The following is a 25,105-nucleotide window of genomic DNA, read 5'->3' as shown; positions in this document are numbered from 1 at the left end:
GATTTTTGTAGTATATTGAAAGGCTGCTACATTCCAAGATGAACAATACGGATTTTGTATTTACTTCGTTGGATAATGCATGAAAATGCAGTGGTCGAAACTCGGGGCGCAGAAAAAATCTCGTCTTCCACCTTTTTTTAAATTTATTTACTGACGCAGAGGTTTCGGCGCCAGTATTTATCTTTGTGCCTGCAAAGTATGCCTCTGTAGTGCTACATATATTCAACGGCAGAAGTTAGTTGTGGCGGCACCTACCAACATTTTACAGAACTTCCATTTACTTTGCACTCGATTCTAAGCCGCAGGCAGTTTTTTGAATTACAAAAACCGGAAAAAAAGTGCGGCTTAGATTCGAGTAAATACGGTACACATTCACTGCCCCACAAAATCAGGAGGTCATGATCCCAGGCACTGTCTTCTGCACACTAAGTCAATGACAAGAGCCCCGTACATTCGATAAATGTGAAAATAAGTACATAGCAAAATTATTTATTACCTCAGGAGCTAGGTTCTGCAAATGTAGAATTAGACCTGGCACACACAAAATATGTATTAAAAACATTGTCATCAGTTTCTCTGAAAAATTTGCAGATACTAGTGGCCGCAGTGCTAATGTTATAATTGCTGATAGTGACACATGTTTCAATGTCACTTTTGAACGTCCAAGACCTCGTATCAACAGTGTCTGGAAAAAAAAAGAGGAGTCAATAACTGCAAAACAAGAACAAGAACATAAACAACGAAAATCTATTTTCGTCAAAAGTCACATAAACAAGAATGATAACTCTGCTAGTCCTTTTTTGAACTAAAGTGCTCACACTCATGCTTGTACACGCACGCACGGTTCTGCAGCTTGTCTAGAGGGGTTACGACGTGTAGATTAAATATCTCCTTGTGTTATACAGGGTCTTGCACACAGTCTTTCCCTCTTTACTTATGTGATGCTCTGCTGTCATCCCTATTTCATCTCTGAAATCTGAAACTCTCAACAGCCTCCAGTGCCTTCAATTTATGTAGCTCTTATCTCGTTAATTTCCCACTTTTCTGCAATTTCTTCGCCTTTAATCTCCAGTTTGATAACTAGTAAATCATTGTAAGAGACCACTTCTGTCCCTGGAAATGTCTCAATGTTTAAAATTTGGTTTTGTAATCTTTGTCTTACCATTATATTGTCACATCAATTTCATTCTAGAATTAAATTTTCGCTCTACAGCGGAGTGTGCGCTGATATGAAACTTCCTGGCAGATTAAAACTGTGTTTGGGACCGAGACTCAAATTCGAGACCCTTGTCTTTTGCGGGCAAGTGCTCTACCAACTGAGCTACCCAAGCTGGACTCACGCCCCATCCTCACGGCTTTAATTTCACCAGTACCTCGTCTGTGAGGAAGGGGCGTGAGTCCAGCTTGGGTAGCTCAGTTGGTAGAGCACTTGGCCGCGAAAGACAAGGGTCCCAAGTTCGAGTCTTGGTCCGGAACACAGTTTTAATCTGCCAGGAAGTTTCATATCAGCACGTACCTCGCTGTAGAGTGAAAATTTCATTCTAGAAACAATCCCCAGGCTGTGGCCCAACCATGTCTCCATAATATCCTTTCTTCCAGGAGTGCTAGTTCTGCAAGGTTTGCAGGAGAGCTTCTGTGAAGTTAGGAAGGTAGGAGACGAGGTACTGGCGGAATTAAAGCTGTGAGGACGGAGAGTGAGTTGGGCTTGGGTAGCTCAGTTCGTAGAGCACTTGCCCACAAAAGGCAAAGGTCCCGAGTTCGAGTCTCGGTCTGGCACACAGTTTTAATCTGCCAGAAAGTTTCATATCAGCGCACACTCCGCTGTAGAGTGAAAATTTCATTCTAAGTGTTGTAATCCTCGACTACGTATGTGACGTGCAATGAGAGGACATCTTGAAGTATTCTGAGGGGCCATTTCTCTGTGTGTGGTAGGCAGTGATGTTGAAAGGTGGAAATACTAGGCTCCCCTGCAAAACTTTTTCACGATCAGAGGTCACACACCGAGTCACGATTCAAAATGATTTCTTCCTAGAGTAACCTCGCAGTTTCAGGAGTTTTGGCGGTCGACAAAGTTTTGGTGACAGTACAGTGGGTGAGGTAGTCAGTGCAGTTTATTATCCACCAATTTCTGCTTGTCAGCTTCTGGAGCCTCCCTGAGAGGACAATTCTAATTTGATGGGATGGTGCTGCTAAAGGTGGAATTTGTGCTACGTGCCTCAAAAGGTAACTGTGACATGTGCTTCCTTTGCTAGCATTCCTTACAGTGGTATCTATTGTGTTTAACAGGTCGGTAGAGGCCCGGCCGGTGATACCTGCATTTAATTCTGTTTAATGTCGGAGTGTTGGGGAGGGGGCGGGGGGGGGGGGGGGGGTTTCACGGGGTAGGCGGGGGTGTTCGAGGGGGGGTAGGGGTCTTTAGGATAGCTGGCCAAAGATGAGATGGGATGATGAGCAACCATTCTTGCCCCATCAGATCGTACTTCCTCTAAGACGATGTTCTGTTTTTGTACACGAAATGTATTCGTAACAACAAATATGGACAACCGTCAACTGTATAATCAAATGACGACAAAGAAAATTTGTGCCCCACTGGAGATCAAATTCAGATTTCCTGCTTATCACAAGCAGTTGCCTTACCATTTGGCTATCTGTGCACAACTAACAGCCAGACCCAAACTTTCATATGTTGTCAACCATGTGTCCACAACCTGTACTTGTACATCCATTACATATATTCCAATACAGGGGAAACATTCACTTGAAAGTTGCTTGCTCACTGTCAGAGGATAAATCTGGTACTGCAGTTCCCGTGTTATTCCAAATTACACTGTAAAGTTCCTTCTGACATGCATCCACATCCAAAGGAACTTTGCATCGTAATCTGGAATAACATAGGCAATGCAATACCCCTTTTTTTCTTGTAAATACCAACAACGAGTTGCAAAAAATAAATTTTATTTCCTTACCCATTTCAGCCACCTAGCACCCTTCTTCAGAAGATTAGAATTATCACATTACTAGAGAGCATCAAAAATATGCAGCATAGTACTGTTGTCAAATGGAACACAGTACATGTACAAATACGGTATACAGAGACCAAACAACAAGTGTAGAAACCAAGCAAGAACTCTTCTTGCATGATTTCTGCACTTGTTGTTTGGTCCTCTTATATCACATTTGTAAACATATATGATCCATATGACTACAATACTGTGCAGCACACACCTCCATATTTTTGGCACTCGCTAATAATGCAAGAATTCCAATCTTCTGAAGAAGAGCATCACATGGCTAAAACTGGCACAGAAATAAAATTTCTCTTGTGCCTCTGGTAGCTGATTCTTTAACAAATATACTTACAGGTGATACATGGAAATGCCACGTGGCTAGGGCCTCCCGTCTGGTAGACCGTTCGCCTGGCGCGAGTCTTTCGAGTTGACTTCACTTCGGCAACTTGCGTGTTGATGGGAATGAAATGATGACGATAGGGACACCACAACACCCAGTACGTCAGCGGAGAAAATCTCCGACCCAGGCGGGAATCGAACCCGGGCCGTTAGGCACGACGTTCTGTCGCGCTGACCACTCAGCTACCAAGAGCGGACACAGTTGATAAAGATGCACGGAATTCTTCTTTCGTCATGTTCTCATTCTTCAATGCTTCAATGCTTCTATGGTTTTCAGCAATGCTGTATCTTCCCCCTGCTCAGCAGTAATACCATTTAATGCAGCAATGACTAAGATTTTGTCTGCTCTGGAGTGTTCTGCTAAAGGATTCCTTGTAAGACAGCCATCATCCTTGTGTTTGCACCTGTTCTTGCATACCACTGACTCAACATATTCCAAAGCTTCAGTGCCCATCTCCTCAGTCACACCAACAGATCCTTCCCTTCAGACTAGTCAACCAGCGCAGAGAGTAATACTCTGTCACTACCGTGAGTTTTTTTTAAATGAATACAGATGGAGCTTTCTATTATGGAGTGGCCCCTCTAGGATTTTCGAAGTACTAGGGAAGCATAAGCTATTCCCTTTTCAGCACCTTCTGTGGTTTGTACTAGAACTACACCTATTTCATAACCCCTTGCCTCAGTGGGAAATCACGTTTCGGCACTCTTGACATACTATCCGAGGACTGTAGATGATGTCAGTGCCACCTTAAGGACAAGGAAAGATCTTTCTCGCATCTCATACCAGGAAAATCTGACATCTCCGTGCACTAGTTCTTGCAAGGGATGTGCCTGGTACAAAAGTCTTTTATGAATCGGTGGCAGTACGAGAATATTTTGAGATAACTTCTCACATCACATTTGTGCCAAGGATTGTTAAAGTTTGTGACTGCTCTTATTTTCTCCCAATCAGAAGAGATGCCACTGCCATTCTCTCGGTGCCTCAAGATTTTTATTTCTTGGGTGGCAAAGATGCACTTTTTCCAGATTTTGGCAGAGGTTTACAGTCTAAGCACACTTCAATATGGTTTTCAGGTGGTTTAAATGTTCTTCAAATGTCTTTGAAAACATTACAATGCCATCCAGACACCAAACATATGCATCCATTTAAGGTGACAAAGCAGGCTGTCCATCATATGTTCAAAGAAGGCTACAGCATACATAGTCCATACAGTATAACTGTGAACTCTCAGAGGCTGTCAGGAGTTATGTTCACAGTCTTTTCCATTTGGCTTCATCAACCTTCGATTTGCCAGTAGCCATGCTGCATGTCCACTGTAGAGAAATACTTTGCTTCTCTCAAGCAGTCCAGGATACCGTCAATGTGCAGCAATTGGTAGATATATATTTTTCGTAATTTTTTCCAGTCATCAGTAGTCAACACAGAAGTGCCATGTGTCCTCCTCCTCCTCCTCCTCCTCCTCCTCCTCCTCTTTCTTCTTCACAGTTACCACAGGAGAGGACCAAGGACTCTCTGAAGGTTCAGTGATCATATCTTGCAGTATCTTCTCCACTTCCTCTCCCATTACCTGTTATTCAGGTAGTGACAACCTATATGAACACTAGCTAATTGGTGGATAATTCCCAGCATTGATACAGAGTTTTACCAAAGGTCGTTTGGTCTGTCTCTTCATTGCTCCAGATTTGAAAGTATTCAAAAATTTGCACAGAATGACTATCACTCACCTATGTTGTTCCTCGGTCAGGCCAGATCCTACTGGCAGTTTGATAGTAGCTTCCCCCCTTATGTTGTATGAAATAGTAGTGGAGCATGACTCTCTGTTGACAACAGTAAGCTGCCATTCCTCAACTGGTTCAGCTGTCCCTATGCACATACCTTCAAGGATAAGTAGTTTCTGCTGATGAAAATTAGTGTTTAAAGTTCTCGCTGGGTGTCTACAATGCCTATGACTGTCACTGGCATATATTTTTCTTCTGGGAAAACGAGTGGCATTTTGCAGCCAATAAAAGCTTCACAGTTTAACAGATTGTCCAGACCGACAACTGGAACTCGTCTCGTTGTCAATGGTGGGATATCAATGTCTTCAACGGCAAACCACTGCCCACAGAAATCTTTGTTATGTGTGCTTTTTGAAAGAGCTTAGTCAAGATGAAGCTCTAATCTTCCAGTCTATGACCATTCGTAATGTCTGTAAGAAGCCCAATCTGAACAGAACATTATGACTATGCTCTAACAAAACGATGAAGTGAAAGAACAGTCATTATTGAAATACATGTTACTGTCAGTCAGTTATATTAACATTTTTTACTTTCAACATAATTGCTTTAATAACACAAAACATAAGTCTTCTTTAGTTGCAAGTGATAGCATCCCACATCACAGAAACAGAAGTCCCTGAGTTGACAGGCTGAAGAGGCTGGTCACCGTTGATTACACCAAAGAGACTTCCTGACATCGAGGTAACTGTCATCCAGGCAAGATTTTCCACCTGTGCCAGCCTCAACTCCACAGACAATCAACTTGCTTAATCTTCCTGAACTTGGCAGCTAGACAAGTGGCTAGTGCTTCTTTACAATGACACTGAAAAGCTAAAGTGTGCTTGAATGGGGGGAGGGGGGGAAGGGGGGGGGGCCTCATCCAGGGTATGGCGATGAGCTTTCTCCCTCAAATCTAATACAATCATATGCAGTTGACTAGTGTGAATGGAACCATCACTGAAAAAATTGTCTTCTTTTTCTGCTTTAGCATAAAATGTGTCAAGAGCTTCCACAGTGGAAACATAACAATGTTTCTGTCCTCCAAAAGGTCTGTTCCTCTGTTAGGCATTATATTTAGCAGAAGAGTTGGTTGTACCTGCACTGTTTCGGTGCTCGTTTGTCATTTAACAGTTGCAGCATAAATCTGAGTTGGCCGTGTCCATTCTTTTTGGCACAGCTGACTGGTGGCAGAGATACATACATAAGTTCGATACACTACTTTGTCAACATTCTCTATTACCTACTGTTATATGGGCTGGAAAGTTAAGGCTGCTCTCTCTTGCTTACTCAGTTTGACAGTTATGGCTACCATAAACTGCTGTCTCTCTTCTCTTACAACCTGGTATATGAGAGAGGTGAGCTCATGGGGGTCATCCACAACTGCCATAGAGACCACATTCAGGAGTCGGCCATATGGTTTTTTATCCAACTCTTTTCTGTTGCATTTCCTCAATGCACTGGCACCAGCTGATGAATTCTTCTGTTGCTGTGACATCCTTTACCAGAAGAACTTGGTACCCATCCCACGCAAGCCAGTGACACTAACGACTGCACCACAATGCATCCACCAATGCTCTTGGAGATACACCGGTACCCACAATCAACCCGAAACATTCCGGTGTTTACTGACCTCATCTATTTATACAACTTTCTTACACAATTCTTAACTCAAATCTTAGCGACGATTAAATTATGCTCTGTACAAAATTTTGCCAGGCAGTTTCCTCTTTCATTTCATTGCCCCAGTCCATGTTCTACTATTTTTCCTCTTCCTTTTCCTACTACTGAACTCCAGTTACTCATCACAATTAAATGTTTGTCTTATGTAACTATCTAAATTTTGCTTTATGTCATCATACATTCTTCCTGACTCTTCATTTGTGGAGCTTGTTGGCATATAAACTTGTAGAACTGTGTTGGGTGTTGGCTTCATGTCTTGTCTTGGCTACAATAGTGTGTTCACTACACGGTTCGTAGTAGCTCACACACATTCCTCTTTTCTTATTCATTATTAGCCTGTTTCTCTATTATCCCCATTTAATTCTGTGTTTACACTCTATTTTTCCTGGTGATGATATTCTCCCGAGCACTCTTTGCTCAGAGATCAGAATGGCAGATTATTTTACCTCTGGAATATTTTACTGAAAAGAATGGCATCATCAGTAAGCTGTATAGTAGAGCCGCAAGCAGTCAAGAAAAAAGTAGTGGCTGTAGTTTTCCCTTTCTTTCAGTCTTTCACAGTACCAGCATGGAAATGCCATGTTGGCTAATGACCTAGTAGATAGTGTCGGAAGTTCCATATGGCTTTTCGCAGATGATGCTGTAGTATACAGAGAAGTTGCAGCATTAGAAAATTGCAGCGAAATGCATGAAGATCTGTAGCAGATAGGCACTTGGTGCAGGGAGTGGCAACCGACCCTTAGCATTGACAAATGTAATGTATTGCGAATACATAGAAAGAAGGATCCTTTATTGTATGATTATGTGATAGCGGAACAAACATTGGTAGCAGTTACTTCTGTAAAATATCTGGGAGTATGCGTACGGAACGATTTGAAGTGGAATGATCATATAAAATTAATTGTTGGTAAGGCGGGTGGCAGGTTGAGATTCATTGGGAGAGTCCTTAGAAAATGAAGTCCATCAACAAAGGAGGTGGCTTACAAAACACTCGTTTGACCTATACTTGAGTATTGCTCATCAGTGTGGGATCCGTACCAGGTCGGGTTGACAGAGGAGATAGAGAAGATCCAAATAAGAGCGGCGCGTTTCGTCACAGGGTTATTTGGTAAGCGTGATAGTGTTACGGAGATGTTTAGCAAACTCAAGTGGCACTCTCTGCAAGACAGGCGCTCTGCATCGCGGTGTAGCTTGCTCTCCAGGTTTCGAGAGGGTGCGGTTCTGGATGAGGTATCGAATATATTGCTTCCCCCTACTTATACCTCCCGAGGAGAACACGAATGTAAAATTAGAGAGATTCGAGCGCGCATGGAGGCTTTCCAGCAGTCGTTCTTCCTGCGAACCATATGTGACTGGAACAGGAAAGGGAGGTAATGACAGTGGCACGTAAAGTGCCCTGCACCACACACCATTGGGCAGCTTGCAGAGTATAAATGTAGATGTAGATGTTGGCTAACATTACAAGGCCATAACAGTCAACCATCCTGACTGTTGCCTCTGCAACTACTGAAAAGGCTGTTGCCCTTCTTCAGAAACATGTCTGTCTGGCCTCTCCAGAGAGACCACTCTAGAATGGTTGCATCTACGGATCAACATTCTGTATCTGAAAAAGAATATTCCTGTCACCAACTTAGCATTGACTGATGCTGTGCAATTATCAGAGGACACTGAAACACACAAGTTAAAATCTTGGAGGAGAGATTGCCATCTGAGAAGTTAACATACATCACCAGAAACAACAAAAGCCTAAAATACATCTTCACAGAGAATAGAAAAACAGTAAAGGTTCATAATATCAAGTATGTCTGTGAAATAAATCAGACAACCAAATGGACAGGACTGAATTGTGAACTGTAATATTGTCAGGAAAGTGCAGCAGACATTCCATGTAACGAAAAATATTCACAAAAAGAACGTACGCTCAACTGAGATTGAGCTAAGAAATTAACTGTCAGTGACACAGCTTTACAAAAACCTAGCATTACCATCAAGAAAAGGAACTGAAGAAATGGAGAAAAAGTTACAGTCCCAAGGAAAACCTTAAGCCAAGAAAAACCTACTATGCAGACCACAAAAACATACAAAACACGTGGAAGAATGTCAGATGTTATATGAAGGTGAAGGGTCAAAATTCTTAAAACACAACTTAAGCTGTCAACACAGCATTCACAAAGAGAACATTTACTCACTTTAAAAGCTCAGTAGAAAAGGTAACTTATGCAGAAAATAGTTTACTAAGATCACTAAGCTACAGGTGATTATTACACTGGTCAACAACAACAACAATCCTCCTTTCAGTTACAATAACAATACACACTGTTCCTGGAAGGTAATTTGCCCTTACATCCAGATCTGATTTCAAAATTTCTGTGCCAACCTCAGTTTTCATGTAATAAATGGTTCGGTAAATGCTTCCAGCAGTCTACGTATTATAAGTATCTGACAAAATGATCAATTCTCACAATAAGACTTCCAGGAAAGACACAACCTGCAGCATGCAAAAGAATCAAAGAAATGAGTAACGTAAGAGTAAAGAAAGGAGTGGAATCATTTCTAAAAACATTTCCTTCTGGTTTCTGCAATACTTTGGATATTCTGCCTCAGGAACATTGTTTCATAAGGACCAGCAGTTGCCAGACAATGTGGTGGTACTCAATTTGTCTTGCTAACAATTGAGAAATGTCCTGCTGAAATCATTCTCCATATTCATCACTAAAGGTGTCAAGGTTATCCGGGAACAAGTCCAAATGATCATTAAAGAAATGTAGATTATGTGACACATTACATCCAGTAAGGCCGTATGATATTAATAGTTCTTGAACAAAATTGTGACATTTCCCTGCCTCACGGTTGCCTAAAAAGTTCTTGCTGACACTTGTGAAAGACAGCTATGCCACTCTTTCAACATGACTCAACAAATCACGGAAACATTCATCAGACATTAATTCCATAATTTGCATTCTTGTAAACACTCTTCCTTGTATTTTTGCTTCATCAATCCTTGGAAACTTCTCACGGGTACATGAATCCATTTGAAGTTTTGTCTAAAGCTTTAGAGAAGTTTTTAATGAGACCCACCTTAAAGTGCAGTAAAAGTAATGTCACATTTTTGGGATCAGCAAGAGCAGTGTTCACCTCATTCTTGTGTCCAGCCAGTAGTTCATCTCAAGCAGGCCATTCCTCCTTCAATAACACCTCTTTCTTCTCTCTCTCTCTCTCTCTCTCTCTCTCTCTTTCACTCCCTGTCTCTGCTGACACCCACTTTCACAGGAAGCAGCAGTTCTTTGTTTTGTGAACCCAAACTCCATGCCAAGAAGGAATGCAGTTAACTTCAGACTGCCACATGTATGCCACTTGTATTTCTCAAACTGGGTAAGCGTGAGTAGCAGGTTAAAGTTCCCACATATCACCTTCAGATTAACAGCATGATCAAACAGAACAGAAGGAAATTTATTCCTACTGCAGATAGGCACTGTTTTTCAGAATGACTTTCCTGAAATCTTTGGATGAATGCCACTCATTTACACTGAAATTTTGGCCAACGGTCTCCATAAGGAACTCAATATTCACTAAAACAAATGGTGGTCACAATAAAAAGCCTCTTTCATAGTGTAAAGAATAAGATTACATGCTTTTAATGTCAAAGCTAAATCTTAGCCTATTGCTTCGACAAATTTAAATCATCAACAAGATCACCAAGGTAAAAATTGCAGCATATTTGATTCACAGAGATTTTAAAATGCTGGGTCAGCATACATATCTCATGACAAACAGATTATGTGGAGGAGCCCAATTCTATTTCTGTTCACTAACTTAAATAATGTTTGTAGCTCTTCTTTACAAGATGATTAAGTTTCCATTTTTGCAATTTTGGAGTTCATTCTCCACAGATATAACAAAAAGAATTTGTGCTGTTTTTATAAGTACAATGCCTTTCTTCATCTGAATTACTACAAAACACAATGCACAGGCTTTCACAAACTTTGAAAGGCAAGAAGTCACTTCCAACAACTATCAAAACTCCTCAATGCAGAAATACAAGTGCCAAAAAACAGAATGTGATTCTGTGTGTTCAAGCACAACTCATCACTTTGAATGCAGCCAAACTCCTTTCATTTCCCAGATCTAGATTTCTGAAATTAACTGTGGCCACTTGTAATAACGCCTCGTACATTTTCAATTATTTTTCAAAAATTAAATCTGCAGAATATTTAAGTTAACCCACAAAAGGCTAAGCAATAATGGCATTTTCAAGGATTTTGACAGATAAAAGGCAGTGTGCCACAGGAAAACTGAGGCTGATGGCCTAAAGCCAAGTTCATTTTCTAATTAGGAAAGAACATATTTCTTCATATTCTTTGTAATAAAAATGTTTCTGACAAGTGTTATTAGACAGGAAGAGACAAAAGACAGAAACACTGTAAAAATCAAGATGTGCAAGTCTCAGGGGCAGCAGCGGTCTTGTGAAGAAAATTTTTGGATAGAACAGAAGAAAGAAGCAGCAGGAATCAAAGAACATCACGAGTGGACCAAAACAGTCCAAAGTTGGCTCCAGGAGAAGTGCGTCCAATCAGTGTTATGTTAAGTTACACTTAGATCGTTTTTTGAGGCTATTCTATTTCTATAATTACACCATCATATTTTCTACTTATACACTTGTTGTTTGTGTAAACCATGTTATACATTTACCACATTCCCCTTACACTGCCCCTCCAAACAGATCTAACTTTGTGATAAATATGTGCCAACAAGTTACACAGTTAATTACTACTGCATATTTACATTACATATTTTAATTAACAAGCAATACAATTAGGTTCACACACCCCACAAAAACAAAAAAGTTTACACAGTGTCAATTGTGTATATGCAAACAAATGGTGCAACAGCACAATAAAAATGTGAGTAGCATATACCTATCTGTTGTCAGTTACTGCACGTTCTTAAATTGTTCTTAAAAATCTAGTACATTACCTTATCAAGAATAACTAAGTTATATAATTTGACCTACAATATTTCCAACATGTACCTTTAATGTTAAATAAAAGCCCTTGTTGAACAAATGTCCCATAATATTGGCACAAAGTTGATTCATTCCAGATTTCAGCACTTCCATATGCTTTGCTTTTAGTATGAACCACGTATTAGTTGATGTAAAGGCCACTAATGTATGCAGATACAACAACATTGTGCACATATCTGCTGGGTATTCTGGATGCAGATCATCCAAGTAAATGCAGCATTTCCACAAGATAGTCTTCATATGAGAGATCCAGGCCAACGCATATTCTTTATTTAAGGCTACACCGACATAGCTCAGCTTCACCGAGTCACTTTCAAGACTAGAAACTAAATACCTGAAATAAATGATGTAAAAAAAGTTATTCATTTCAAACACAAACAACAGGTATAGTAAATGAGACTTCTGTCTGTAGGCGTACAAGAACTTACTACTCAACATTTAGTGTTTCAGAATAGAAACAGATACAACAGAAATACAGGTGCACAAACTGAAGGTTCCAAACGTGGAACTCACATAACTGCACGCTATAAAAAACAAAATTATGGAAACCGTGATGATGTATATGGTATCAATGTTTTTTACTTAAAATGGGTTTATGTGAGATACCGAAAATTTAAATGTGTGCAATGTCTCCAAGTCTAAGCTGAAAGTGTAAATATAAGGGTAAGTCAAATGACGACAACGTAGGTGGAGAAAAAGTAAGTAAACTGTTTATTATTTCAAAGGGAATTGTCATAACTGTTAATACATTTATTCCTCTCTGATACAAGACAGTCATTGCCTTCGTGGCAAAATGTTTGTGGTCGCCTATGAAACCGTGATTATACCCAGGTGTGCACCTCTTCATCCAAACCAAATCAACAACCATAAGTGCCTTTTTTCACAACCCCAAAAATATGGAAATGACATGGGGAGGGATTGGGGCAGTATGCAGGATGTGTAAGGGCTTCCCAGCAAAACTTTTGCAGCACAGTCTAAACAACCTCGGTTACATGTGGGCCTTCCCTGAAGGAGAATACATCTGTTTAAAACTTATGCTGATTACTTAAAATAATAAACAGTTTATTTACATTTTCTTCCAACTATTTCTTTTTCATTTGACTGCCCCCTATAGCCAACAACTAAGAACATTATCCCAGAAGGGCAGAGACAAGAGTATGCCAGGTTGCCATGTTACAACAACAGTACACTGAGTCTTGGGAAACATTGCTGCTAACTGAGGCTGAAAATGACACATACAAGACACACACATACACATTTGTCGTATTAAGCAATGATAAGACTACGTTCCTTACGAGGAATACGGCTGTAACACAGAAATCACGAAGTTATAGCCAAGTGGTCATTGTAACTGATATCATTATAAGAAGATGGAGAAGTAAGCAACAAAAATCATTAAAAAACTATGAAAATGAGAAAAGCAAAGTCTTGAGGTTGGACTTTCACCTAATACTACAGTTCCATTTATACAAGGGATATGTTTTGAAAAAAGTAATATTGCTTATTGATGGTGCAATTTTAAGACATTAAAATTTTACAACATTTATGCTTAGTCATAAAAAAAGCAAATAAGAGGCGCGTTGTTAAGAGACGTGTTGTCACAATAAAATAGGTAGACTACATCAGACTTGCCTCTTGGTTTCCTGTTCTTTATTTTAATTTTCTGAAAAAAAGCACAGAAGACTGGTATGGCCAGTTTAAGGGATACAGCAATAGAATATGGTGGAACCTGGTAATAACAACTTTCAAAGGACCTTATAAGTTATGTCGTTATAAATGAGTGTTGCTGTAACCGAGATTCATATTTTCAGCATATTGTGGTGACAAATGGAAATAAACACACTTGTTTAGCCTTCTTTTATTTTACATTCAGTATTCACTCTTAAGCTTACTTGAAAATAGAATGTACAGTAATATGTAGAGTACTCGCCAGACATCTTTACTTAGGAGTCAAGTCCACTACACACTTTCTAAATTATGTCCTATGATCGTTATTTCATTTGCAATTTTTCTGCTCCCCTCCCTAGCTTCATAGAACATGTTCACAATTCTAATGGCTTCTAAAGTGTCACTCACAGTAGGGCTAGGCACTTTATTTCTTTCTTCCTCTTCTTCTTTTTCACCTCTCTAGCTCACTTCATGGTCACTGTGGCCCTAATTCTTCACTTCATTTACAATTTCCTCTTCAATTGTACTTCGGATGTAACAACAACATCATCTATTGTTGCATACATTTCAGTTGCACTGACTGAGAATATCACAGTTGATTTCAGGCAGCAATTCAGAAGATAGTGGCAGGTCATCAATGTCATCGAATGTGTCTTCAGTTTCGGCAGCATTTATTCCCTCACTTGTGATTCCCGCATGAAGGAAATAGTTCTCGATGGTTTGGACTGACCTAGCTCCAAGCTTTGGTACTCCATCTGATGGCACCCATCAGTGTAATACATGAATTCTGCTTTTTCTCATTGTATTGTATCATTTTCAGTAATATGAGCTTACGATAGTGGCTTTTCAGACTCTTAATATAATAATTCCAATCCCAAAGAAAGCAGGTGTTGACAGATGTGAAAATTACCGAACTATCAGTTTAATAAGTCACAGCTGCAAAATACTAACGTGAATTCTTTACAGACGAATGGAAAAACTGGTAGAAGCGGACCTCGGGGAAGATCAGTTAGGATTCCGTAGAAATGTTGGAACACATGAGGCAGTACTAACCTTACGACTTATCTTAGAAGAAAGATTAAGAAAAGGCAAACCTACGTTTCTAGCATTTGTGGACTTAGAGAAAGGTTTTGACAACGTTAACTGGAATACTCTCTTTTAAATTCTGAAGGTGGCAGGGGTAAAATACAGGGAGCGAAAGGCTATTTACAATTTGTACAGAAACCAGATGGCAGTTATAAGAGTCGAGGGGCATGAAAGGGAAGCAGTGGTTGGGAAAGGAGTGAGACAGGGTTGTAGCCTTTCCCCGATGTTATTCAATCTGTATATTGAGCAAGCAGTAAAGGAAACAAAAGAAAAATTCGGAGTAGGTATTAAAATCCATGGAGAAGAAATAAAAACTTTGAGGTTTGCCAATGACATTGTAATTCTGTCAGAGACAGCAAAGGACTTCGAACAGCAGTTGAACAGAATGGACAGTGTCTTGAATAGAGGATATAAAATGAACGTCAACAAAAGCACAACGAGGATAATGGAATGTAGTCAAATTAAATCGGGTGATGCTGAGGCGATTAGATTAGGAAATGAGACACTTAAAATAGTAAAGGAGTTTTGCTATTTAGGGAGTAAAATAACTGATGATGGTCGAAGTAGAGAGGATATAAAATGTAGACCGGCAGTGGCAAGGAAATCGTTTCTGAAGAAGAGAAATTTGTTAACATCGAGTATAGATTTAAGTGTCAGGAAGTCGTTTATGAAAGTATTTGTATGGAGTGTAGCCATGTATGGAAGTGAAACATGGACGATAACCAGTTTGGACAAGAAGAGAATAGAAGCTTTCGAAATGTGGTGCTACAGAAGAATGCTGAAGATAAGGTGGGTAGATCACGTAACTAATGAGGAGGTATTGAATAGGATTGGAGAGAAGAGAAGTTTGTGGCACAACTTGGCTAGAAGAAGGAATCGGTTGGTAGGACATGTTTTGAGGCATCAAGGGATCACAAATTTAGCATTGGAGGGCAGCGTGGAGGGTAAAAATCGTAGAGGGAGACCAAGAGATGAATACACTAAGCAGATTCAGAAGGATGTAGGTTGCAGTAGGTACTGGGAGATGAAGAAGCTTGCACAGGATAGAGTAGCATGGAGAGCTGCATGAAACCAGTCTCAGGACTGAAGACCACAACAACGAGAAATAATTACTCCCTGGCCCATGGGCTTCAATAAGCCTGTTGTATTTGCAGGAAGAAAAATGAGTTTAATATTCTCCAGACCAGAGAGTACAGGATGTGCTGGACAGTTGTAAACAAGAACCAGTATCTTCCTTTTCTGAGTTCTCAACTCCCAATCCCAATGCCTTCTCTTTCAGCTTACATGATTAAAACACCTAGGAATTTTTGATTTACCTATTTTCTGATTTACCTATGATGAGTATTTTTTTCTTCTCGATTCCATCTGTGTTAGCAGAAACCAGAACTGCTATTCGTTCTTTAGATAGCTTGCCACCAACACTTTTTTTGCCCTTGAATTTCAGTGTTTTGTCATGTGTCAGTTTAAAGAAAACGCCTCTCTTGTCTGCATGTCCTTCATGAATTGTACGCCACATGATAGTGAGCCACTGTTGAATTGTTTCAGTATTCACACTTTTGGCTTCACCACTCACTTTGCCAAAAGGAATGTTGTGCTGTTGCTTGAACCGAACCTGTCAGTCCAGCCACTGCTGCACACAAATTCCTCATCTTTTAATTTCTTCGCAAATTCTTCTGCTTTCACCATAAGGAGAAGTCCACTAATGAGTACATTGATGCCTCTCTGTTGCTTAAACCACTTAAGCAGCACTTCATCCATGTTGCTCCTTTCAGCTTTCCATAATTGTTTAATTTTATGTCCATTTTGTTCAAACACAGTAGCAATTTTATCCTTGTTCTTCCAAATCGTTTGGACTATGAAATTTACGAGGCCAAACTGATATACACATCAACTTTTTAGCTGCATTCTCGACTTAACAAATCACTTTCTCTTTTTCTTCCGCCATTAAAACTTTTCTATCACTGGCCATGCTGTTCTAAAATGCATGCACTGCATAACGAATTATTATGGAAACTGACATCACATAGTGTTGACCACTACTGTAGCATGAATGGGCTAGGATGATAGTGAGGTGAGGAACCTATACGGCTCGTATTGTTGACAGAAGGGCAGAGAGAATGATATGTCAGGTTGCCATGTTGCAACAACAGTACACTAAGTCTTGGAAATATTGCTGCTAACTGAGGCTGAAAATGACATATACGAGGTACATACCTATATATTTGTCATATTAAGCAAGGATGAGATGTATGTTCCTTATGAGGCATATGGCCATACCATTGAAATCACCAAATTATAGGCAAGTTGTCACTGAACCGATGTCGTTATAAGAAAGTTCAACTGTATATGCAAGAAGTAATGACTCATATTTACAGCTAAATTATTCCAAGCTCTCCCAAAGAAATTAAGAATGTATGTAATTCCCTCTAAACCAAAAACTTTTAGTTAGTTGACAATATCTCAAGCAGAGTTCTGCACATATACATAATGTATTCAGCCACATATGCAAGACATCACTATCAAACATGATATTTCTACATGGCCTGAAATACACTACTGTCAGCCAGACCCCTTTACAAGGCACATTAATAAGTCAGATGTGAATACTTCACAAAAAGATCCATTACTTACTTCCTCCTGACAGCACTGACAAAAATTATGTATGCAAGAACTGTCACGCCCCTCTCTCAAAATAAGATACTTAGACTCAATTGGGATTATAAGACTAGCTCTCCATGAAACACATTATTTTTCAATTCACACATCAGATTATAGAAACCTTAAATAACAAAATACAGCCAAAAAAAGCATTCACTCTGCAGTTCACAATTTTCTCCTACAGAAGTTGCAATATTATGACAGACCATCACAGATCCTGCTGGTAACTGGCCTTCATCCAATCTAATTTTAAAAATGAAGAGGGTTGCATTAAAAAACTAAGACATTGTGCACAATGGAACAGTTTCTTCAGAATATGTAATAATCACTGCAGGTGTGCCACGGGGATCAATATTGGGTCCTCTCTTGTTCTTGTTCCGTTTTGTTTTGTTTTAGGGTGCGGGGAAAAAACACTCGGGTCATAACCGTGCCCATGTCAGATCTGTAGAACACTAAGAAAAAAAAATGAGTTAAAAACAACTACACATTAAGCCCAATTGATAGAAGGAAAGACAGCTAAAAACAAGGACTTGGAGAAAGGTTCATAAAATATGCCATAGAGAAATGGAGGTCCTGAATTAAAGATTAAATGTCCTTACCCATATTGCTACGATGGATAAAAAAGTAAGACGTGGTCATCAGCCCATGCATTGTTCACTAAAACAGCCAATAACTCAGACAGCAAACATAAACGAGAACGTAGGTGGTTAAAAAAAGGACATAGGCTGTCGCACGAAGCCAAGTTGGTGACAGGTTCACACCCATCGGGAAAGTGGGAGGTAGCACGAAGTTAAGCTTCCGGAGCAAGAGAGAAAAGGGAACTCCAGGAGATAACACAGAAGAAAGACGCACCCCGTACTGGTGATCAAAGAAGTCATCAAAGAAGGAGGCGTAGGATGGGTGGCCAGGCATGGAAGACAAATGACATGCATATCTGCTGAGGAGAAAGTCATGGCACTATGACAACAGTAGTTCAGCTGCATCGGCATACAGACACTCAACAGGGCTAGTGTAAAAGGCACCAAACAGATGCCACGATGGTGGATAGTAGGGAGATGGTGTGAGAAGGACGGACGTGCAGATACGCAAAACACCCAGTCTAGTTTCAAACGAACAAGGGACTGATACAAACGGAGAAGGGAGGTCTGATTTGCTCCTCAGGAAGTACCACTGAGGACACACAGGACACTGAGAGACTGCATACATCAGGCTGCCAGATAACACAGGTGGGAGGACTATACAGAATGAGCCCCTGGAATTTCGTAGTTTCAACGAACAGAAGAACAACATGCCCAAGATGTAAAGATCATGGGAGAAACCAATTGTGCCACCATAAATTCGTACAAATGGTTTTGTCAGTAGCGGAGATGCCCTGTGGGAGACAGGCCATAATAGGGTTCATGGCGATACCAAAGAGGACAACACTCAGGACAGAACCCTGAGGCACACTGTTCCCCTGGATAAAGGTGTCCGACAAGGCAGGACCCACACATTTACCTTGAAAATTCTTTTCTTTTCAAAATTCCTACAGGAAACAGAGCACGCGGCCACCGAGCCCCACGTGTAGAGAGTACGGAGGATACCAGTCCTTCAGCAGGTATCATACGCTTTCTCTACATCGGAAAACATGCCCACAGTCTGGTATTTCTGCAGAAAACCATTCACGATTTGGGTTAACAAAGTGAGGAGATAGTCAACCACAAAATGCCGCACTCGTAATGCGCACTGTGCTGGGGTTTAGTAAATTGTGAGACTAGAGCCACTATACCACACGGGCATGAATCATACGTTCCATCGCCTAGCAAACACAGCTGGTGAGAGAAATGGGATGATAACTAGTAGGAATATTTTTGTCCTTGCCGGGCTTAGGTATGGGTATGACAATGAGTTCAAGCCAGTGTCTGGGTAACATGACCTCTGCCCAGGTGAGATTGTACACATGAAAGAGAAAGTGCTTGCCTGCAAGGTAAAGGTTCTGCAACATCTGAATATGAACATTCTCTGGTCCTAGGGTGAGGTTAGGGATGAAGAACACAGTCTAGCTCCGTCACAGTAGAGGCAGTATTGCAGCACTCACGAGAGAAGGGTATCGACTGAGCCTCCTCCACTTGTTTCTGCTGGAGAAAGGCATGGTGATAGTGGGTGGGGCTCGAGATCTCCGCAATATGGCGGCCCAAGGTGTTTGAGAAAGCAGTAGGGTCAACAACGACATCATCTACTACAGTCAGGATGGTAATTGGGGAATGGCCCTCGGTCCCAGACAGCCATCGGAGGTTGACCCACATGACGGAAGATGGTGTGGAACTGTTAAAAGAACTAGTAAAGAAAATCCAGCTAGCTTTTCTGCTATCCCAAAGAATGCGACAATACTGTGCACACAACTATTTGTAACAAATGCAGCTGGCAATTGTAGGATTATGGTTTAAAGTGCGGAGAGCATGTAACCGCATGCAAATTGCGTCGTAGCACGTCTCAGTCCAGCAAGGGACCAGGACATGGTGCGGTAAGGAGGAAGTGCGAGGAATGGAATGTTCTGAGGTGGTAAGGATAACGTTTGTAAGATATTTTACCTGGTCATCACAACTGGGGAAATGCTGTTCATCGAAGGTCGCCACGGAGGGGTAAGGTATCCAGTTAGCCTTAAAAAGCTACCATTTGGGTGTGCACAAAGGTGGGGTAGGAGCCAGCAATCACACAGCACACAGGAAATGGCTGCTCGAGTATGTGTCAGAGAGAAAGGACCACTCGAGGCGATGGGGAAGCTGGGCAGTACCGAAGGATAGGTCCAAATGGAAATAGGTATGAGTGGAATCTGAAAGGAACATGGGCACTCCCGTGTTAAGGCAGATGAGGTTAAAATGACTGAAAAGGTCAGCCACGAGAGTATCTCTCTGACAGGTTCTAGGCAAGCCCCAAAGGGGATGGTGCAAATTAAAGTCACCAAGCAGCAGAAAGGGGCGAGGGAGTTACCCAATAATCTGGAGGAAGTCTGCCCTGATGACATCAAATGACAAAGGGATGTAAATGGTACAAAGGGAAAAGGTCAAGAGAGGAAGGAAAATACAGACTGCAACAGCTTGAAGCCAGGTAGTCAGGGAGGGAGATGGTTTGACTACGAAAGTCATCCTGGATGAGCAGATTGACTCTCCCATGAGGTGGAATGCCATCCTTGGGGGGGAAGGTCAAAGTGGACTGGGAAGAAATGTGAGAGCAGAAAGCACTCCCAAGAATGCAATTTCGTTTCCTGGAGGCAGAAAACAAGTGTATGCTGCGATTCCAAGAGCATCCATAAATCCTTTTTGCTGTATCGACGGCTGTGAACATTCCACCGAAGGAGAGTCATGATGAGGAAAGGGGAAAAGGGAAAAGATGAAGGGGTGTCACCTTGGTGGCTGCCGAGTACCAGCCTTCGAAGACTCGCTGCTACGGAGTGCAGGGGCTGGAAGATCTTGCTCCATGAGATCTACAGAGGCATCAGCATTCTCCCTTTGTTGATCTGCGGAGTCCATGGCAGAAAAATGGTTGATGATGCACATCGGCTACATGGAAGTCGTCCGGATGAAGGTATAATGTGGTGACACCTTCGAAGAAGATCTCCGAGTCAGCAAAAGATAAGCCCTTTTGCCTCTGTTTGACTTCTTGGAGCCTTTCTGGTTTTCAGAGGAAGACTCAAATTTTTGTTGGCTGGAGGTACATCAGATGTCTCTGTGGGAGTATTCCGCATGTCCTTTCCAGCCTGCTGCTTGTGTAGCAGGTGACTCTGCCCCATGAGGTGAAAGTTTGGTGGCTTGTTGCACAGCTGGAAGAGGAGACAGTGGTGCCATCATGACATTGAGTGATTTCACAACTGCAGTGCGGAATTCGAGGTACCACGTCTGCATGGACATGTCCTTCGTGGAGCGAGAAGCAGCAAGAACAGTACTGTACATGCCGGATGGTAGAACGCACGGTTTCCGTAGTCAGGTAAGGCACTTTCTCTTTCACCTGATCTCCTGAACAGCCTGCTCATTAACATATACGAGACAATCTTGGGAGGAGGTGGCACGGTCAACACTGCAGTTGATACAGCGGGGAAAAGGAGGTGGGCAATTGCACTTGTGAGCATTTCTACCACTGGTTACATATTTTACCAGGTGTCGACAGGACATTCTATTGTGTTTGAAACAATGACACTGGTAGCGGCGCATTGGGTTCAGAATGTTCGGTTGGACTGTCATAACTTCATAGCCTGCTCTGATCTAGGATGGAAGCACCATTCTATCAAAAGTGAGAAAAAGAGTGTGTGTAGGGCACTACGGAAGGATCTACCTTTTTATCACCTGATGGACTGCAATGACATCCTGTGATGAGGGGTGGTTTGGATTTCTGCCTCAGTCAGCCCATCGAGCAGCCTAGTGTAAATAACACAACGGGAAGAATTCAGCATTCAATGGGTCTCAACACAAACAGGATTTAACGGAGCCAGCAACTGCGTCAACACCTTTCTGAATAATAAATGAATTTGCCATAGCATTTACCATGACATCATCGTGAGACTGGGAGGGCATGGAACATTCAATGAGGTAGCTCACACCTCAAAGTCACCTGCTGCCACTGACTTATTTCCTGAGCAGTCTATATCCATTGTGTCTGAGGGTCTGGCGAGATCTAGGTACTCAGCAGAAGCCAAAATCTCCACCCCTTCCTCAGACGCAGAGCTTGTAGGTAGTGGTGGTGATGGTGCCACTGCAATTTCCTTGGTCTTGGGAGTTTTCTTTTTGGATTTCTCTCGCTCCTCTTTGGGTTTCCCTAGCTGGGAGGACTTCACTGGCTCAGTCTCTGGCACCAGCTGCTTTTGGGCTTTTCAACCACTGGTGGGTGTCATCTTTCCCACTAGCAGGGAAGGGAGTGACCCAAGGGACCCCTTCCTAGCGAGAGAAGCTGAAGAAGACTTACGCTTCTCCATCTGAGAAGTGGGGACGGACGTCAATGGTTGGGGGGTGTTGCTCCCGAAGTAGGTGGTGCAGGAGCAACAGGGAGGGAAATGCCCCCCACCATGAAGGGGGCAGGTGTAGTCTTCCGGCTCTGAGAGGTGACCTGGTTTGGTGGAGCTGATGGTGCCAGAACTGTTGTAGTGGCAGTGTAAGACAATGTCATATGCGCAGGATGTAGGCTTTCAAATTTTCTCTTAGCCTCAGTGTAGCTCAGTCGGTCCAGGGTATTTTACTCCATGATTTTCCTTTCTTTCTGGAGAATCCTGCAGTTTGGTGAGCAAGGCGAATGGTGCTCTCTGCAGTTGACACAGATGGGAGGCAGGGCACATGGAGTATTGGGATGTGATGGGCGTCCGCAATCTCAACATGTGACGCTGAAAGTACAGACGGAAGACATATGGCCGAACTTCCAGCACTTTAAGCACCGCGTCGGGGGAGGGAATAGGGTTTTACATCACAGTGGTAGACCATCACCTTGACCTTCTCGGGCAATGTATCACCCTCAAAGGCCAAGATGAAGGCTCTGGTGGCAACCTCATTATCCCTCGGACCCCGGTGGACATGCCGGACAAATTTACACCTCGCCGCTCTAAATTGGTGTGCAGCTCATCGTCAGACTGCAATAGAAGGTCCTTGTGAAATATGATACCCTGGACCATATTTAAGGTCTTATGGGGCGTGATGGTTACAGAAACATCCCCCAGCTTGTCACAAGCGAGGAACTCCCGTGACTGGGCAGAGGATGCTGTTTTGATCAAGACTAACCCAGATCTCATTTTGGACAAGCCATCCACCTCCCCAAACTTGTCCTCTAAATGCTCAACAAAAAATTGAGGCCTTGTTGTCATGAAAGATTCCCCAGCAGCTCTCGAACATACAAGTACCGGGGCGTATAAGATCCACTGCCATCCTTAGCCTGACGCTCCTCCCATGGTATGGCCAGGGAGGGGAATGATTTGAAGTCATACTTCTGTGTGTTGAACTGAGCTCGTGAATACTTAGAGACTGCTGGTGTTTCACCACCAGCAAGAGATGATGGACTACACTTCATCCCATGTCATCCATCCTGATGCCACCCACTCCGACCAGGGGCTCTCCCCACGGGCACCACCGGGCCGCAGCAAAGGCCACCTGGCAGGATGACCATTGCTGGGAGTCCCGATGCACCAGAGGGATGGGCATCTACCCCTTGGTGTTAAGTTAATGGCGCAGGCATCAGCAGAGCAATCCCTGTGTGGTCAGGGGGCTACAACCAACAGAGTACATGGTGGCCCCACCACAACGGACTGGCTACCTTGTTGGATATCAGGTGCACAGGAGTACATGGTCATTGTCAATGCAGAAATTGACACTGCATAGTGCATGGTGGCAAACGCACCCATTAAGGTGTTCTCGCCCAAGAGATGGAGAATGCGGGACTGCAACGCGACGACGAGAAAGTGGGCTAAAGATCTCAATGCACGGTGGACATAATGCACCATGTAAGGCGCCCTTCCTCAATTGGCTCGCTCTTTGGGAAAATTATGAAGAATGGAGGTCAAACCCTACAGGGTACCATCACATAAAGGCCGAAATGTGTGAAATTCCTTTTAGTCACCTCTTACGACAGGCAGGAATACCTCAGGCCTATTCTAACCCCCGGACCCGCAGGGGGGAAATACTACTGAATATGTGGAACACTTTTCCAAAAATATTCCAGAGACGTTGCCTAAGGGATGGGAAATAGAATAGCAAGATACAGACATGCAGCATGGAAGGGAAAAGGTGTTGCAAAGGCTGGGGAGCCATGATAGCCAAAGAACGACGAGACCCCTGGAAGGACTCGTTATACATAAATGACCACAGATAATATACTCAAGAAATAGAAAAAATTTGCTTTGCTAACATTGAAAGAATTATAACTGAACTTACAACACTTGAAAATGTGAATAAAATTTTCACGAAACTATTTCTCTGCAAATGGACTGTCGTTGAATTAAGATAAAATACTACAGGTGCAATTCACTGCTACACAGGGCCTGACTAAACAATTACAAATCGCTAGAGGAAAAACAGCAAAGAGAAAGGAATATTCTAAATTCTTAGGTATTTATATTGATTAAGGATCTGAAATGGTAGTCATTATGTGCCCAACGTGTAAGCTCTGCAACTTCTCCATTACAGATAGTATCAGATTTCAGAGAAGAAAGTGTCAAAATGTTGATTTACTTTGCCTAGTTTCCTCACTGGAATCATATTCTGTAGTAAATCATCACCGAGGAAAAAAGTTTTTGTCGTAGAGAAGTGTGTAATAAGGATAGTATATGGTGTCCACTCTAGAACCTCATGTAGATAGCTCATTAAGGAGATGGGCATACTGACAATGGCACACTTACTCACTTTTGTAGTTTGTTGTCAACAAACAGCCACAGTTGGGAAACAACAATAAAATTCATACATGTAACACAAGAAGAAGAAATGATTTACGCTCTCCATCACTCAGCACTAGGGTGGCACAGAAAGAAGTGAGGTATTCAGCCACAAAAATCTTCAGGCACCTATCCACTGATGTGACAAATTTTATGGGTTATAAAATTAACTTCGGGCACCTACCCACTGACGTGAAGAAAATAATGGATTATAAAATTAACTTCAAGCACAAACTGAAATCGTATCACAACTCAATCTACTTCACAGAGGAATTTCTGTATGTTTAGTGGTTGTAGACCATAGGTAAGTATAAAACACTGTATGCATGATGTTAACTAAAAAAAGTAAATGGTTGGCACACTGCTATAATTTCTGTCGAGAAGGTGTACAGTACAATCTGCAGTATCCATAAAATATGTGTATTCGATATTTGTGAGCGGTTG

At 41.9% G+C, this 25,105-nt stretch overlaps 1 protein-coding gene across 2 annotated transcripts in view; it reads right to left on the bottom strand.

Annotated features, from left to right (window-relative positions):
• Positions 1-25,105, bottom strand: part of LOC124794779 (ubiquitin-protein ligase E3B) — a 283,854-nt gene that overhangs the window by 233,690 nt on the left and 25,059 nt on the right. For both annotated transcript variants that reach the window (XM_047258416.1, XM_047258425.1), the window contains exons 3-4: positions 11,875-12,202; positions 497-685 (exon numbers count right to left, since the gene is read on the bottom strand). In XM_047258416.1, the coding sequence (XP_047114372.1) occupies positions 497-685; positions 11,875-12,202 (517 nt within the window). The remainder of the gene's footprint in view (positions 1-496; positions 686-11,874; positions 12,203-25,105) is intronic.

This window comes from Schistocerca piceifrons, chromosome 1 (assembly GCF_021461385.2).
Source record: "Schistocerca piceifrons isolate TAMUIC-IGC-003096 chromosome 1, iqSchPice1.1, whole genome shotgun sequence".
NCBI lineage: Eukaryota > Metazoa > Arthropoda > Insecta > Orthoptera > Acrididae > Schistocerca > Schistocerca piceifrons.
This window is presented reverse-complemented; position numbering and strand designations above follow the sequence as displayed.